The sequence below is a fragment of the Lissotriton helveticus genome, chromosome 2_1 (genome assembly GCF_964261635.1).
Source record: "Lissotriton helveticus chromosome 2_1, aLisHel1.1, whole genome shotgun sequence".
Lineage (NCBI taxonomy): Eukaryota > Metazoa > Chordata > Amphibia > Caudata > Salamandridae > Lissotriton > Lissotriton helveticus.
In genome coordinates this window covers 2,020,648,856-2,020,666,876 of record NC_136059.1, presented here as the reverse complement: position 1 = coordinate 2,020,666,876, position 18,021 = coordinate 2,020,648,856, and the positions used below count along the sequence as shown (strand labels likewise).

Here is an 18,021-nt window from a genome sequence, read left to right as displayed (position 1 = left end):
ACTGCAAAAATGTCTAATGTGCAAGTTAATTGGAAAAATTGGTTCCTGTTCTCATGGAAAGGTGCATACAATTAGGGTCTGTCTGACATGCCCACACAGCAGAGAGAGAAAATGACAAACTATCCAGGTAAAACAAATACCCAAAACTCCAGGGGAAATATCGCTACAAGATGGATTTCCTACAGATATTTTTAATTCGTTTTCTTCTGAATTGGCTGTCAACTCTCTGACTTGTTATGTCTTCTAAACGCAATATGCGGATAGCACCTGTTGCGTGACAGCTTTTATCTCACAAACCTACAAAACATCTAGGTTTTCTGCTTGGATAATCACTATCCCAAACAGCAATATTTCTCAGCTGAGAATTTAAAAGGCAAGAAAAGTCTGTGTAGTGCTGTAGATGCATATCTTAGGGGGATCTGTTGATCTGTGCTATTGCTACCCAAAATGAACTTTAAGGAGGTCCTCATCCAGGTTTACAGTTGGGGCTTAGGTTACTTTAGGTTACAGTGTGCCTGATATATACATTTATTGATTAAAATCAAGAAAATTTTAAGAAACAATATGACTTTCTACTGGGATATTTTATTGCAGGCCCTTAAGTCTGAAAACCTCATATAGCCTCTGACTTATTGTAAGACTGTGTTTACAAAAGTATAGTTTGTCAAAGTAAAACAAATATCTACTTTCCTCCCAGCCACTTAACCACACAAAAATCACATTTCTCTAAGACGGACAATAGTTGTGAAATACCATCTAATGTATTTTTGAGTTCCATAATAATAAGATGGCTCAGGAACCTAATGCATGCTCCTGCAGCCCTTGCGGTGGAGCGGGCCCCAACCCTTAGGGAGGCCCACTGAGCCCAAAACGGACTAACGTGTTATGCTATTTTTGCACTATGCTGTTCATCAAGATTTCTTCTTAACATTTGAATGAAGGTGGTATTAGTAATTGTTCACAAGTGATCCAGCAACATACCGCTGGCTTAAACCACAATGCCTCTCATTTTACTCATTTAGATTTCCCTGTAAATGTGGCAAGGAATATCTGCAACTCCAAATCAAATCCCTTGTGGCTTCTTGAATGCCATACTGCTGACTATGGAGTTTGACCTAAGCAGGTGAAGGCTAATACTGTTGTCCAGTGGCTTGGACATACACCAAAACAATTAGAAATTACTCCTAAAAATCCAAGCCTTTGCCCACAAATCAAGCAACAATCCTTATCCAAGTTTCTGGAACCATGTTCAGCTTCATCCTGAAACCATTGTTGCTAAGGTGATTGATGCTTTGTAGCAATTGCAATTATAGACTGTAACAAAGGAGGTTACCCGGTACATCTTCTGACTTTGTACCCTGTTTTTGATACCTACATTCCACTCATACTTTTTTCAGTTCTTTAGATCTCTTCACCATAGAGTCTACTTTAGACAAAGCATTTGAATGATCAGTAATTGGGGTGCTGTGAACAAATGCCTCACGGGCCTGAGGAGATTTCAATTTCCTCGGGCTCTGTGAGGTCTTTATTTTATATCTGAAAAAGAAAGGGTATGCAGGTAGTAGGGTAGAGTCACCTGAAGGGGTGAGTACAGAGAGTTAGGAAGTGTTCAATTCCCTTGGGGATGATGTGTCCTGCGGGAAGATAAATGGAAGTGGAGGAGGGGGAATTCCTCCATTCGGAACTAGTGCCCTCACACACCCAGCCAGCTAGGTGTCTTGCTTCATCATCGGGACTGCTCCTCATCGGGTCGGCGCTGCAAAACCCGATGGGCACCCAATGAAGGGGCTCTTTGGCAGAGATCTATTGTTCCTTGCCATTTGGTGAGGTGTGGGCGAGGGGCCTAGGCTAGTGTAGATGTATTGTGGTGAGAGTGTAAATTAAAACAGGTTAGGTCGTCCAAAACAGTACTTTAATAAAATGGCTCCTACCTGATTAAAATGAAACTAGAGTGGCAACTTCTATCTAAAATGTATTAGTTAAAGATTGTAGTGCTCTACTCTACAACGGTAACATGTTTGTTGCCACAGCGTCTACAAGATCAGATGGCAATTCATCAGGACCTATATGCAAACTATCTACACCTTGTGGTTAGTGACTATCAGAATCTACCTATCACGTAAGTACATTTAGGGAAGGTACCTAAATGTAGTTGGGGGTAATCAATTAGAACCCTTGTTCATGCCTCAACAGTACCAGCGGGGCTATGACACATCGAGGATAATCATCCTGTAAGTCAGCGTCACTGCGCCGGGTCGCCTACCCTTGCCTCTGGTCTTTGTTTTATAGCCTTGGAGCCTGACGTAGTGGGCTTTACCGGCCATTAATGGCCTGCTCCAGTGTTAAAGTGGGAGGTGAGGGCCTTTAACAAGGAAGCAGGCCTTTAATGGCCGGTAGAGCCCATTACAAGGGCTCTAAGGCTATTAGAACATTCCATCCCCAGAGGACAGAATTTTCTAATTTGTAAAAATAAAGGCTTCTCAGAGCCTGAGGGGGTTTAAATCCCCTCGGGAAGCGAGAGGCCTTTGTTCACAGCAACAGCTGTGAAAAGAAAAAAAACATGAAATTGTGGTTGGTTTTACATATCTGAAAAGTAGAATCTTCACCTGAATCATAAAGCAACCCAATCATTTAAAGGTCCCATTTTGAACTTCTTTTCAATGATTTAGGAAGTACGTTGGTTCAAAAAAGCTATTTAAACTGTGATAGCAAATATGAGCCTTACATATTTTAGGTCTGTCAGGACATACAACAAGTTATTCATGCATAGACTCTTACCTTAAAAAACTCTTTAGTGGACCCAGAATCCAAAGTTCCATAAGCAATTTCTGTTTGCTTAGAAAGATCTTCTGCGCTTTCGATGGGAGACACCATCCGCTCTACCGTCAGGAAGGCCGCCAAATTAGCAGTGTAGGATGAGATAATGATGAGGGTGAAGAACCACCACACACCTCCAACAATGCGCCCAGACAGGGATCTATTGAGAAATATGAAATTAATATGTAAAATCAAGTGAAGCTCTTATCAGGAACACGTTTGGTAGTACAATGCATACAGCCAGGCTCTTAATACAGTGAAGTACTTAGGAAAAACTGTATTGCTTTTCTGAGCTTTCCATCTTACAGGAAATTACAGCAAAACATTCAATAGTTGCCCTGTGAATATATATGTCAGCAATGTATTTCAGTTGTCTTTTAATTTATGCATGGGGAGGGACAGGAATCATATCTGTAAAATGTCCCCTCTCATAAAATCTCCGAGGGCAAACTGTATCTGACGGAAACCATTTATTTCCCACATACTTTTTATCTGTTTTGACCAAACAATTTTAAGAAAACTGTTAAATATAAGTTAAAAAAATAGACAACCTATTCAAAACAATGAAGTTAATTACCATAAAAAAGGTGGGTAACATGTTTATGAGATGTAGAGAAATATGATGGAACTCATACGCCAATGATATATACAGCAGGAGTGATCCAGTGCTTGATTGGTTAAAGGTTCTGGGAACCAGCACTCATTTTTGGGGACCGACTCTTAATTTTGTTCATCAGAGTTTGACCCAAATCAAGAGAGAGAAAAGCAGAAGGAATGAGGCAGAGATACAGTACAGTATTTTAGGCTAAAAGAAGAAATGAACAAGAACCTGAAAGAGTGAGCTAAATAGACAGGAATTGTAGGGAGGGGAAGAAAGAGGCATGAAGCAGAACTAAAGATAGGTAGGCTTGATTTTCAGCAGCCACAACCCTTGAAGGCATCGGTGGCGAGCTCTTAAAAAAGCAAAACCAATTCTGGTTCTTCTTCAGGTTCCTTTTCTGACGCCCTCATTTGCATTCTTCCCAAACCAGGTAAAGACCCGCAGCATTGTAAAAATTATAGACCCATTTCCCTAGTGAACATTGATTATAAAAAAAATTCTAAAACTTTGGCTCTCCGTTTAGAATCCTTTTTGCCGGATCTTTTGGGGAAGTAGCAGTCTGGGTTCGTCAAAGGCAGATTGCTTTCAGATAACACTAGATTGTTCTTCGATATTCTCTCTAAGACTTCTCACTCTTCTCATTCTATCGCTGCAATTGCCTTGGACGCAGAAAAGGCTTTCGATAGAGTTGAGTGGTCGTATCTTTTTCAGATGTTGAAATGGTTCGGCTTTGGCCCAAGAATTTTGACCCTCATCTCTCTCTTATATTCGCATCCCAGAGGTGCTATTGCAGCGAATGGTGGCATTTCTTCTTATTTTCCTCTCGGTAGAGGGGTGCGCCAGGGCTGTCCTCCTTCGCCATTCCTATTTAATCTTGCCTTAGAACCCTTTCTTCTACGAATTTGTCAAAACATTGCCATAAAGGGCTTCACGTTCCCACAGTCCACAATTAAAATGGCAGCGTACGCGGATGATGTTCTATTATTTTTGTCTGAGCCCATGACTTCATTACCTGCTTTTTTAACTGAAGTTAATTTATTTGCCTCTGTCTCCGGCTATAAATTAAATAAAGATAAGTGTGAGATTTTACCTTTGACTAAATTCACTTATAAATCGGATTTCCTTACTTCAGGGTTCACATGGAACTCTAATTGTATCAAAAATTTAGGTCTTCTCTTCACTCCCTCTCTTTCCGGTACGGTTTCACGTTGCATGGAAGACTGTATTAAAAAGTTGACGGATCTCACCACAAAATGGCATCCTTTATAACTTTCTTGGTGGGGTAGACTGGATACTATCAAGATGATGCTTTCCCCCTTGGTTTTATTCACGATTTCCAACATTCCATTCTCTATTCCTTTATTTCATTTCAAGAAAATTAACTCCATTTTATCTTCATTCCTGTGGGGACGTAAAAAGGCTCGCATGTCCATATCTAAGTTAACGCGCCCGAAGGCTGAAGGTGGGGTAAATTTTCCAAATTTTTCTTTGTATCACAAATCCTTTCTATTAAACCAAGCCTCCAAATGGATTGAAGATTCCTCCATATTTTCTCCCCTGTGGAAATCGCTAGAATTGGCATTTATTTCTCCCTTTTCTTTTATGGAGTACCTCTCTTTTTCGCGCCCACCACAGTCTATTTCCACTCCGATTCTCAAGTACACATCTAAAATTTTGCCACCTTCTTTATTTTCGTCCTTTTTTCAACAACCTATCTGGCATAACTCATCAATTTTATTAAATAATAAACCATTTTTTTGGAAGTCTTGGAGAGGTCGTGGTCTTATATGGGTACATCAATTATTTCAGCAAGCTCGTGTTATTTCTTTTTCAGAAGCTGCGGCATCTTTCTGTCTTCCTGCTTCTTTTCAAGCTAAATATATCAAACTAACACAAGCACTTCAGTCAGCTTACCATTCGCATATCATCTTGCCTTCTGCGTCACCTCAGGAATCTCCAAGCATTTCCCAACTGCGCACTTTACTCACTAGAGGGACCAGGGAGTCAATGATTTATTCTTTGTTAAATGCTCCTACATCACCACGCACAAAAACTAAAGTGGAGGCAGCATGGGAGGCAGATATGGGTCTCTCATGGTCTGTTGAGTTGTGGGACAGGCTATGGATTAAGATACGTAAATCCTCCAGGGCTGCAAATACTATTCAGACTTTGTTTTTTATTTATAATCGACTCTTACTTTCTCCATTAATTCTTAATAAAAGATACCCTGACCTGTCACATAAATGTTGGACCTGCTCTGCACCTCATGCAGATTTATTGCATTTGCTTTTCACTTGCACTCCAGTTCACATGTTTTGGGTTAAGGTATGGTCTCAAATAAATAAAAAAAATTCCACTGCACACCCGTTTCACATAACTCATATTTTTTTAGGTAGTTTATCCCCTATCTGGGATCATTGCATTCTCAGCATAAAAATAATTGACCTGCTTATTGCAGTAGCCTTCCAGCAGATTACTAAGGCTTGGAAGGATTTCACTAAACTTTCGTATCAGGCTTGGTGGTACGCTGTCTGTTACAATCATAGGCTTGACACAACGTATGTTTAGCCACTTGCTATGGCTGCAAAACGAAAACAGTTGTGGGATCCAGTCACTTCATTTTTTGATGCATGTGCTCTCCGCCCTCTGCCTCAAACACCCTTTCAGCAGGAAGTCGCTAAACCTCCTTGAGTTCCCTTCATTGTTTTATCTATTTCAGCTTAATAATTATATTATCATCCTGTTGTATTTTAATGCATTAATGATTATTGTCTTTTTTCATTCTAGCTGGTTGTATTTGTAATTTACTTTTTATGGATTGTTTACTTTATTAATTTTACTGTATGCTTCTTTTTGTATTTGATTTTTTTTGTATTGATCTCGCTCAAAGTTGTATAAGTGATTTTTATGAATATTAATAAACTATATTTTGAACTTAAAAAAAAAAAAGCAAAACGAAAGGGGATGAAGTAAGGAGTGCTTAACATTGCAAGCACTCACCCCCTGTCAACTGATGTGGGTTTAATCCATCATCATTCTTTAGCTCACTCCGCCACCCCAGTTCAGACATGGCCATATGCAAATCAATCTTACCCTGTGCCTCATGTGAACAGTCCAGCCCGAACTGCCAATTCATGTCTTTCTTGGACCGGAAGTAAGCATCCTGTGACCGGTCTCTGGCTAATCAGCCATCATCAGCCAGGCTAGCTTGAATCCAGTGGCAAAGCAAGCAAGGGACCCACATCTGGGCATACCCTGCCAACTTAGGACGAACAATCAAAACCAAAGGGGATAATGGACACAGTGTTGAACATTGCAAGCACTCACCCCAGTCAACTGATCTGGGTTTAATCCATCATCAGTCTTTAGCTCACTCTGCCACCCGAGTTCAGACATGGCCATATGCAAATCAGTCTGACCCTGTGCCTCATGGGAACAGTCCAGCCCGAACTGCCAAGCCATGTCTTCCCTGGACCGGAAACAAGCATCCTGGGACCGGTTTCGGCTAATTAGTCGTCATCAGCCAGGCTAGCTTGAATCCAGTGGCAAATTGAGCAAGGGACCCAAGTCTGGGCATACCCTGCCAACTTAGGGCGAACAAAGCAAAACCGGAGTGGACCGGAGTGTTAAAAAAAGGCAGGCTTATTGCACTTTCTTTTTTTTTCAAAGGGACCACTCTGGAGAGCAGTGTAATGAATAGTCAATTCAAAAGCGCATAGTTATTATGTTTCACACTGAAGCATCTCTGTGGCCCGGTGATTTTTGGTAAACACCTAAGATCCTCTCTTAAACATCTTTTATGAACCCAGAGGCAAGAAAGGTACAAGAGAAATTGTGAGCTAACATCAGAACAATAAATATGTAACGTTTTAAGGGGTTCCAGTGTGTTTCTCTCCTGCTCAACAAAAAAGTAGATTCTGGAAACATAAAAGATTCAGCATGTTTTGAGAAACTTGGGAATGTAAGAGAATTCCCCATAACCATCTTGTCACATAAGGGACCACCCTCTGTATAGGTGTGTTTTGGGTCCTGGTTACCAAACACGCACTGTGTATGTATATGTGGCTTACTCCTGGAACTGCAGGCTATGTCAGAAAGAAGCATCTTTTCAGAAAACAAGTCTTTGCTATCAAGGTCAGTCATCCAAGATTTCGCATAGGCTGTAAATCTGTCATTTTTGCAGCGTTGGGAAAGCAAACAGAAGCACCTCTATAAAATATTTAGGAAATCCGTATAAAATGAATATTGAAGAAAAGATCCTTAGTTGGTCAAAACAGAAGTTATTCATAGTTCATGCTTGCATTGAATTATCCCCATGGTTTTAATTTCCCTCTCCATTTAGAGAGGGAGAAAAGTCTAACGCACATAGAAAAACATGGCGTATACTTGGATTTCAAATGTAATTTTCTTTTTAGAAGTTTCCTCTAAGTAGATGTATTGGCTCATGGACATAATTAGCATTAGGAGGCTTTCGGGAATATAATGTGATGTAAAGCCTTGCCAGGATGCATGTTTCTCAGAAGAAGTGTCTCTCTGTGTAAGGTTATTTGCTTCATTGTGTAGTACCTTGAGTCTCTTTTCCATGAACCTTAAGAAGAAACATGGCATTTTAGCACTGAACGCTGTACTGGGCTTCGTAGTGGTAGAATGCTTTGGATATGATACCGCGAACTTCAGGCGATGCTTCCAACAATTTCAGATTGTAGGAGCGTATTCCAGTCTGCAGGTGGTATAGAAAGGGTACTCGTCCTCAGTTTCAAACATACTCCACTTGCTCAACACGTTTATTTTAAGAGGCTAGTGCACTGGCCAGTTCATTGACTAGACCCACCATCTTGCCCCATAGACCTGCTAACTTCAATCTTCTAATAGAGACTGGGTTTAACTGCCCAAAGTAAAGAGACAGAGACTGAATAGCTCCTTAAAATCATTTCAAAAAGGTACTTCATGAAACAGTCCTTAGAGTTCTGAGTTTAACTCTAGGCTATCTTGCAATAAGGCATATGCAAAATATCTGCAATTTCCATTGTATGAAGAATGGATGTTGCATTTTTGACCTGACAGTGCCTAGCTCCAAGAAGCATCAATAGGCGGTACTGTATGCTACAAATGCTGGCAACACAGAAGGAGAACATACCTTAATATTAGTTTAATAGACTGGCCATTTCCTGTACTGAATGTCCCACTAAATGTCAAGTGATCAGATTGATTCAAATCAAATATGCCCATTTATGATATTGCCTTCTTAAGCCTAGACTCAACTTGTGCACCCTTTTCAACACTCTCATCATTTAGAATACTTAGTTGTTCTCTGATACCTGATGATATGCTATAGTGGACATGCATCAACTCACCCTCTGCAATAAAGAATAGGAAAGGAAAGAAAGGGGAAACATAAGCACACAGGGATAAAACGGCTGGTGAAAATTAGTGCACAAGAAGAACGTTTATGCATTTAAAAATAAAGATGACCCCGGATGCAAAAGAAATGTGCATTAAACAGTCAGGGTACTTAATGTGCAATGGACTTTTGACACATTAACTCAACGGAAAAAGAACTGGCCTACATTCTAAAATATATCACATACATAGGTATGGTTGCAGGTCTTTGTGACATCCTATCTGTCTGGCTATATGCCTGAATGTTTGTCTCTTAGTATATATGCCCCTTGAATGGAATCACATAGGATACATGTGAGAAATTAGGTTACTGGTTGAGTGGAGTGAAACCTAACTCAATCTGAAACCACAATCCTTCTTAAGGTGAAGTCACAAGCAAAACTCAAAATTAACCCGTGCTCAGCCCTCTGGTAGTTTACCAGAAAGGAGTCCGGCTTAACTTTGAAGCAATGTGCAAAGTATGTATACAGCACTTCAAACAGTAATAAAGTGTAAACACAACACAAACAAATCATATCAAATAAGTTAAATAGAGTAAATTGTAATAAATAAATCAAGACCAATATTCTAATCAGTAGTACTGAACAAATCCAATTTTTAAAGATTTAACTGAAAATAGCGGACCAACACAACGTCACAAGTTCAGGCCTCCAGCAATGAAGCTTGGCCCAGCTACAGGGGCCCAGTTCGGCCCACTGAACAAGAGTACTGTAAATCCTGGTTGTGAAGAGCTGCAGAGTCCAGTGCTGAGGATGTGTCATGCAGCAGAAGTGATGAAAGGTCCAGAGGAGGAGGTGCTTCATGCAGCCGTGGTTCTGAGGCAATGTCCTTTAGTGGAGATGTGTCGCGCAGAGACAGTTCCGGTGGGCTGCATTGGGTGAGGCAATGTCCTAACATGGAGATGTGCTGGATCCAACGGGCTGCTATAGGTAAAGCAAGGTCCTTGTTTTGGGGAAGTCTGTGCATCAGTGCCAAGTCGATATGTTGAGCAGCAAAGACGATGAGCCGGTTCTGCGAGGGATGCGCTGCACCGCAGAGGAGATTCATTGGTACTGCTAGATCCACAGATGGCGTAGCAGAGCACCTTCAAGCCTACTTCCAATGGTTCAGGAATGGGGTGGCACCACTTGGGAGGGCAGGACTCACAGATGGCAAGTCTTGGTGCTGGGTTCAAGGTTGTTGGAAGCCTGTTATGTCCCTGAGGCTTCTGATCAGGAGGCCAGCCAACTAGCTCTTGGAGTTACTATGGCTACTGAGTTTACAGGTGCAAGTCGAGTCCTCACCCAGGCAAAAGGATAACAGGGCAGCAAGTCAGCAGGTCAGCATAGCAGGGAAGCAGTCCTTTAGAGCAGCAGTAGAGCGGAATGGCAGTTCAATCAGCAGCTCAGTAGTCCTTCTTCGTGTCTGAGTCCACAGGTCGAGAAGTATATACTGAACTTTTGGGTCTAAGGGTCCAATATTTATACCAGGGGCCCACTTTGAAGTAGAAGAAGGTTCTAGAGGTTTCCACCTCCCCTGAGGAGTCAGGCAACCCCTTCCTCCACGTCCTGGCCCCAACGTTTGTGGGGTAACAAAAGACCAGTGTCAAAACCTTTGGGAGAGCGCTCAGGCAGAGCCTTTGTGAAGTGCAAGTGTGGTAGGTGACAGATTCTCTCCCTCATTGACTCAGAGTGGCCCATCCTGCCAAAACCTAGGTTCTCTTTGTCTCATTGTCTGGGAGCAATGCACAAAAAGACCAACAGCCAGCTATGCCTAGTTATATGACCCAGGATCAGGTTGCTGCCATCAAATGGTTAGGGCAAGAAATGCTAAATAAAAGTGGCATTTTCAGAATTAAAAATCAGACTTCAGTAGTAAAGAGGGATACTAATTACAATTCTTTAGACACCAAGCCTGAGCTGACTACCTGCTTCCAATTGTAGGTTAAAGCTTATTAAATGTAATAAGGTAATTCCAATGCTATCCTATGGGAGAGTGAAACCTTGCACTAGTGAAGAAAGAATGTAGTTATTTTTATAGCAAGTCATGTAAAACCTAAAATTACATGTTCTAGTTTTTAAATCCAATGCACCCTGCCCTCTGGTCTGTTCAGAACCTACCATAGGGTGACTTAAATGTATTAAAAAAGAAGGGTTGGACCTCGCAAAAGGTTTATTTTGCTAAGTGGAAATGGTAGTTTAAAACTCCACACACAGACACTGCATTGGCAGGCCTGAGACATGTTTAAAGGGTACATAAGTGGGTGTCACAATCAGTGATGCAGGCCCACTAGTGTCATTTCATTTACAGAGCCTGAAAACATGTAGTACCACTTTATTAAGGACTTACAAGTACATTACATAGGCCAGTGGGATATAAGCGAAAATGGTTAACAGTGATAAAGTGTGCAGAGTCTAAAGCTCGCAAAAACAAAGCCAGCTAAATGAGAGGATTAAAGTCGTAAAGTTAGGGGAGAACCACACCAAGGATTCCAGATCTAAAAATACCACTATTTACATATTAAATTTACACGTTAAAATACATTCTCCATGTCCTGCAAACCATTAGGGAATGAGGGGTCAAGAAGCCTCCATCACATTCATTTTCTCAAAGAGCATAGGATCATATGTATCAACACATTTTTCCATAGATACAGAATGGGCAAAACTCTTTGATACATCTGGCCCATAGTTTCTCTCTAGATACAGATGTCTGCCCACATACAGCCACATTTCCTAGGAGTCACGAGTGACCCTTAAAGTTCCTCTGGATTTATAGTACCTCTATATTTAAGTCCATGGTGCAGCTTTTCTCTACAAGGGCATTAGTCACCCTTTGTGTTGCATGGATATATTTACTCAACTACTAGTGCAGTATTTTCCCCAATGTAAGTTAACAACTCTCTGAGAGCTAAAGGTCCACCCACACACTCACAAAAAACATACTCTTTTCCCATAACAGGGTGTGCATAATAGTTCTCTAAGGGATACAGCAGATCCAATGGCGGTACAGCTTCCCTTATGATAAATAGATACTGATAAATAGGTGCTGTTTGTATTGCTGAAGGGGAGAGACCGGTGATTGCAGGGACTGCTGTTGTTTCTTCGTCTCATCCACGGTGTAAATCAACCACTTCTCGCTGCCCTCGCTACGCGGGAGCCGCTCGCGTTTGTGGAGTTGTGGAACAGCTGAGGGGACTGAAACCTCATTTGGAGGCTCGGATTGGAAGTGCCCTAAGTTTAAAGAGTTTTGCGGGACTGCGAGGACCAGCATGCAGAGCGGCTGGTGATCTGCCGCAGCTGGTTCTCTTCCCACCTTACCTTTAGCCCGGATGAAGCTTCGCACGGATGCCGCCGACCTGGTGCTGTTTGTATTGCTGAAGGGGAGAGTCCGGTGATTGCAGGAACTGTTGTTGTTTCTTCATCTCATTCACGGTGTAAATCGTCCACTTCCCGCGGCCCACCGCTACGCGGGAGCCGCTCGCGTTTGTGGATTTGTGGAACAGCTGAGGGGACTGAAACCTCATTTGGAGGCTCGGATTGGAAGTGCCCTAAGCTTAAAGAGTTTTGCGGGACTGCGAGGACCAACATGCAGAGCGGCTGGTGATCTGCCGCAGCTGGTTCTCTTCCCACCTCACCTTCAGCCCGGATGAAGCTTCGCACGGACGCCGCCGACCTGGTGCTGTTTGTATTGCTGAAGGGGAGAGTCCGGTGATTGCAGGAACTGTTGTTGTTTCTTCATCTCATTCACGGTGTAAATCGTCCACTTCCCGCGGCCCACCGCTACGCGGGTGCTGCTCGCGTTTGTGGATTTGTGGAACAGCTGAGGGGACTGAAACCTCATTTGGAGGCTCGGATTGGAAGTGCCCTAAGCTTAAAGACTTTTGCGGGACTGCGAGGACCAGCATGTAGAGTGACTGGTGACCTGCCGCAGTTGGTCCTCTTCCCGCCTCATCCTCTGCTATTTAGACTTCACCCGAACTGCGCACGTGGGACGCACGCGCGCGGGCGCCGGGCGAAGCCCGGGCCAAGGACGGGCACGTTTAAGCCCGTTAAAGAACGTTTAAGACCGGACCGGGCCCATCCTCTTTAGTCCTTACTTCTATAATGCTATAATTTGTGTGTATGTTCTACCTTTTAACTCGTCCTAATCTATTGTAGCTGATACTCCTGGTCATACATTGTATTCATTATATCAATTTCTTCCTTTGTAAAAAATGACTGCAAGAGGGAGTATAAGTAAAACGGCTGCAAATGGGGCACAGATAATAGGCCCACTTGACAATTTTATTAGGAAGGGCCAATGAAGTAACAGATCAAGGCATCATCCTTATGGAACGTAGAGTGTCCCAAGATTTAGCCTTAGCTAAAAGATCATCCTTGGGCCTGATCGCATTAGCAAACACAGTAGATGTGCGTGTCGACGTACATAGCATCCCAAATGAGGTAGATCTGTCTGCATCTCAATTGTTAACTGATTCACAATTAAATTTGTCTCTAGAAAGGACCCCGGAACTAGTTATGAATCAAACACAAGATGACATAAGTTTCAGGCAGTCCAGGGGAGGGAGGGTGCTATACCTAAGAAAAAGAAAAAGGCAAAAGGTCCAGTGGTTAAGGAGACCTATGTGCCAACTGAAAAGCAAGGTAAAAATGTAAACCCCATTTTACAGAAAGGGCAGGGCAACATACACTTAGATGCATCAAGTGAGGTTTTGTTTGTAGAAAATGCTGAGGCTCCGACTATGCTGGGCAGTGAATATGGTGATTGTGAGATTAATAGCCAGCTTTTAATTAGTTTTGGGGAGCTTCTAAAATCTCACTTACTCCCGATATAGACTAGACTCATTCAGATTGAAAAACAGTTAGCAATACTGAGTGCAACTTCCAAAAAATGTCCTAATCATGGAGTTTTAAAGGCTGGGGGTACCAATCAGAGTAATAATAACTCAGTAGGACCAACGAGTAAAATAACTATTGACCCAGCGGCAAATGTAAAGCCAAACACTTCTACTGGCACAGTGAAGAAAATACCAGATAAACCTACAAATACTACTGTACAAACTAGACAGGAGGCAATTACACCTAAGCCATTAACTCTTAGAAGGGATCTGAATAAGGGTGCACCTGGGGTTAGATATGATGTTAATTTTCCCCCTGAAGCAAGTCCATTTGTGGTGGTTATGACGTGGTTCCTGAATTGATTGATCACACAGAAGAACCCAGTTGGTCTTTAATAAATAAAGTCCAACATTGGCTTAACATCAACCGACCGTTACCACCACAGTGGACAAGTAGGATCCTAATGGTGCGTAGGGTGCCATGGTTGGGACAAACGAGGAAAAGAACGCAGGGTGACTGCGTTATAGTCAACTTCGAGGATCCTAACAAAACTAAGCGACTTTCCTTCTTTTACCCACCTATGACCCATCCTGGCCCAGATTCTTATTGTAATTGGAGTAGAGTTGGTCACCGAGATAGGGGTAGAGATTGGGGAGAGTGGGGGGGGAACGTAAACAGAGACGCAGCATTCATGGAAGGCTGGAGGGGTATCCCGACCGCAAACAGATTTAGTTGTCTGGAGATGGTCGACTGACTGTCAACATATAATGGCTCTATAATCGGAGACTGCGAGGAACATAGCAACCCCAATAGGGGAGTAAAGGAGTGGCCCTATTATTGCTTCAAACCTAAAATGGAGAGTAGGAAGCAAGAAATAGTTGCAACATCTATCACACAAGGCCCATTAGCAAAATGTCCTTCACAGAACAGGGACGGAGATATGGTTGTAGTGCCTCTCACGCAATGTTCATTAACGGTCGGGGTAGAATACCCGGAGTCAGCAGAGACTAACAACCTGAGTGGCAGTGAAGTTAACATCTTAGTGACACACAAGCCCCTAGCCGAGGGGGCTGGGGGTGACAGTAACCATGGGGACTTTGAAGCTCGGGCAAACGGCGTTCTTGACTCTACTACTCCAGAAGTAAGATTCCATCGGTCAGGCCATAGCGACAAAATGGCACTGCTATCTTGGAATATAGCTGGGTTGTCGAACAAAGCTAAGGACCCCTCCTTCTTGTCATTTATTGGGAATTTTGATGTGATTTGCCTCCAGGAGTGTTGGGAAAAGGTTGAAATATATCTAGATGGCTATCGTACATATTTCACTGCGGCCCAACTGACAAGTAGAGGTAGGAGCTCGGGTGGGCTCTGCACTTTTATTTCTAACACAGCTAATTTAACTGTTGAGTGTCCAGACACTGGTGGGTTAAACTATAATCCTCACTACCAGATACTCTTAATTAAGGGGCGAGGAAGTCAATATACTATCCTGATCAACTTCTATAATAACATACCGAAGGCAGATTTAATAAGGGTGTTTGAAGATCTAAATAGTGCTCTTCGTGGGGGATCAGGATCGGATTGTAACGAAAGATGCATTATATTAACGGGCGACTTTAACTGCCACCTATGCCCTCATAGTAGTTCAGACATATGTGGCTTGCTCAATCTCAAGGGTGAACCCTGTACCCATTTTGAGCATTCCATGTTCGGGAATCTGCTCAACAACTTACTACATGAGTGGGACTTAGGTTTTGTGAATGAGTTATGTAACCCCCAGGTTAATTTTCAACCTACTTTTAACCTACTTTTAACGGGTGGGGCTTAAGTTCTGTCATTGATTATACTCTGGCGACAACATGCCATTACAGTAGGGCTTTGGGGTTTAAAACTGAGGATGTTGCTCTCAGTGACCACTTCCCGATTAGCTCACTTTTTGACATGGGCCCAAGGGATAGACAAGTGCCAGGTGTCGTTGAAATTTTATACCGCCATGGGATTTCCCTCTCCAGAACAAATGGATACGCAATAAAATGGAGTAGGGTCTATCCTATAAATTTTTTGCAGAATCTAGTAGCAGGCCATCTTAAACAATTCATGACCTGCCTTGAGGAAAATCCTAATCCATCTGCGGTAACCGCAGCATTTGATGAGATCTCTGCACAAATTAGTGAAAAACTGACAGGATCAACATGGGAAGGTGAGAGGCTTAAGGTCGAGGGCTGCTTTAGCTCTGAGTGTAGTAAAGCGCACTCCCAATTAAAACAAACTTTAAAAATGATACCCAGAAACATTGTGGACATAAGGTCCGCCAGAGCAGCCTACAAATTTACATTACAAAAGAGGAGAAAAGAATTGAAGGAAGCTGCCTGGGAAGCATTATTAAAGGCTTGCTCCCTGAAAGATAATACTGCCTTTTGGAGGGCGGTAAATGCCCCTTTTTTTGTCGAGAGGAAATCTGATCTGATAGAGATTGCTATAGAGGAGAATGTTTGGGTAAATCATTTTACTGAGCTATATAAAAGAGACGACTTGGTCAGATTAGAGAGCTTTTCATCTGACCATCTTATAAATACAGAGTCTGTCTCTTTAAAATCTTTCCCATTGGAGGTAGTTTTCTCCATGGAAGATGTAGAAATGGCAATAGCTGAGAGCTCACACAGCAAAGCCAGATGGAATACCAATAGACATTTATAAGGATAATGTAGCCTTATGGGCACTGCTCCTGACCAACGTGCTTAATAGCTATAACATCACAGGTTTCCCATCTACGTGTCAGGAAGCGATTGTAGTGCCAATATTAAAAAAAGGTGATCGAAATGACCCCAAATGCTATCGGTCCATCTCATTACTTGATTCTATGATGAAAGTGGCAGGTAGAGTTGTGTTGAATAGACTGCAGATTTGGGCCAAGGAAGAGGGCATCCTCTCCAAATTTCAGTATGGTTTTAAATGAGGTCTCGGCACCGTTGAACAAGGTCTTAACTTGGCCTTATTAACAGGTAAATGTACGGTGGCAAAAAAGGGTAATATTTTCTTGACGTTTGTAGATCTGACCTCAGCCTTCGACTGTTTGAGACATGATGTACTGTGGGATACCCTGAAAGATCTAGCTATTGATGCAAACATTCTTAACTTTCTTAAAGAGCTATACAGAGGGGCAGGGGCAATGGTGCGTTATGGAAAGAAAGGCGAATGCACATCTAAATTCCCAATAAAGAAAGGCGTATGACAAGGCTGTATCTTGGCGCCGTTTCTTTTTAATTTATATGTAAATGGGGTGGCAGATCATTTAATTAAAGCAGAAGTGGACTACCCGCAAATTGATGGCACCGCAGTGCCTATTTTACTTTACGCTGATAATGCGGTCATAATGGCGAGAACCCAAGTAGGCCTCCAGAAGGCACTAACTAGTTTCTCAGTGTTTATGGGATCAAGGGGCCTAAAGATTAATATTGGGAAAACCTTCATCATGTGCTGCTCATCAAAGAGTAAGATTTCTTGTAAAACATTTTTAGAACAGTCAAAGATAGGACTAACTTGCACCTTCTCATACCTAGGGATTGTTTTTAATAAGAGAGGTTCCTGGACCACGGCTATTTCTACAAGGAACCTAGCATTTTCACGCGCTATCGGCGCAGTGAGACAGTTCGCGAACAAACTGGGTGGTAGGCCCGTGCGCATTTTGCTTGACATTTATAAAGCCAAATGCGTATCAACTGCTATTTATGGGGCAGGAATTTGGGGGGTAGCAGATTGCCAGGAATTTCAAGTAAAGGAAAAAGCCTTCCAACGCTATCTGTTAGCCGTCCCAAAATCTACCTCCACTTATGCCTGTCATAAGGAACTTGCTGCGGTTTATATAGTTGACCTAATTAAGATGAGTCCTGTGCTGTTATGGCACAAGGTATGGACCTCAACTGCAACTGATTTCAATAGGGCGATCATTATCGACTGTATTAAACATATGGGGCATAGTAATATTCAGTGGTTTTCCTATGTCAAAAAATGTCTAATTAATATAGGACATTCAGAATTATATGATACACCATCCTCATTATTCTTAATTTCTAGAAAGGCATTGAAAGAATGCTGTTTTGCCTTTCTTGAGGAGCAACGTTGGCGCTCAGAGGGAAAGAAGCCGACTGTGATCCAACATCATTTATTAATTCAAGGACCGGGTTTACAGTCTTATTTGTCGCCAGAACAGTCCAGTTATACTAGAATGCTATTAGCACGTCTGAGAACTGGTAGTTATTTCAGGTTGCTAACTTTTCCAACTACTAATGACTGGTCAAAAAGTTTAACCAAATGCCCATGCGACGATTCTTCAACGCAATCCACCATACATTGCATTTTATTTTGTAAATTCTATGTATGGGG

The 18,021-nt window shown here is 42.2% G+C and overlaps 1 protein-coding gene across 5 annotated transcripts in view; it reads right to left on the bottom strand.

The window, feature by feature from the left end:
• The window catches only part of GRIA2 (glutamate ionotropic receptor AMPA type subunit 2), a 512,702-nt gene that overhangs the window by 34,013 nt on the left and 460,668 nt on the right, over positions 1-18,021 (bottom strand). For all 5 annotated transcript variants that reach the window (XM_078676989.1, XM_078676984.1, XM_078676985.1 and 2 more), the window contains exon 12: positions 2,779-2,977. In XM_078676989.1, coding sequence (XP_078533115.1) covers positions 2,779-2,977 — 199 coding nt within the window. The remainder of the gene's footprint in view (positions 1-2,778; positions 2,978-18,021) is intronic.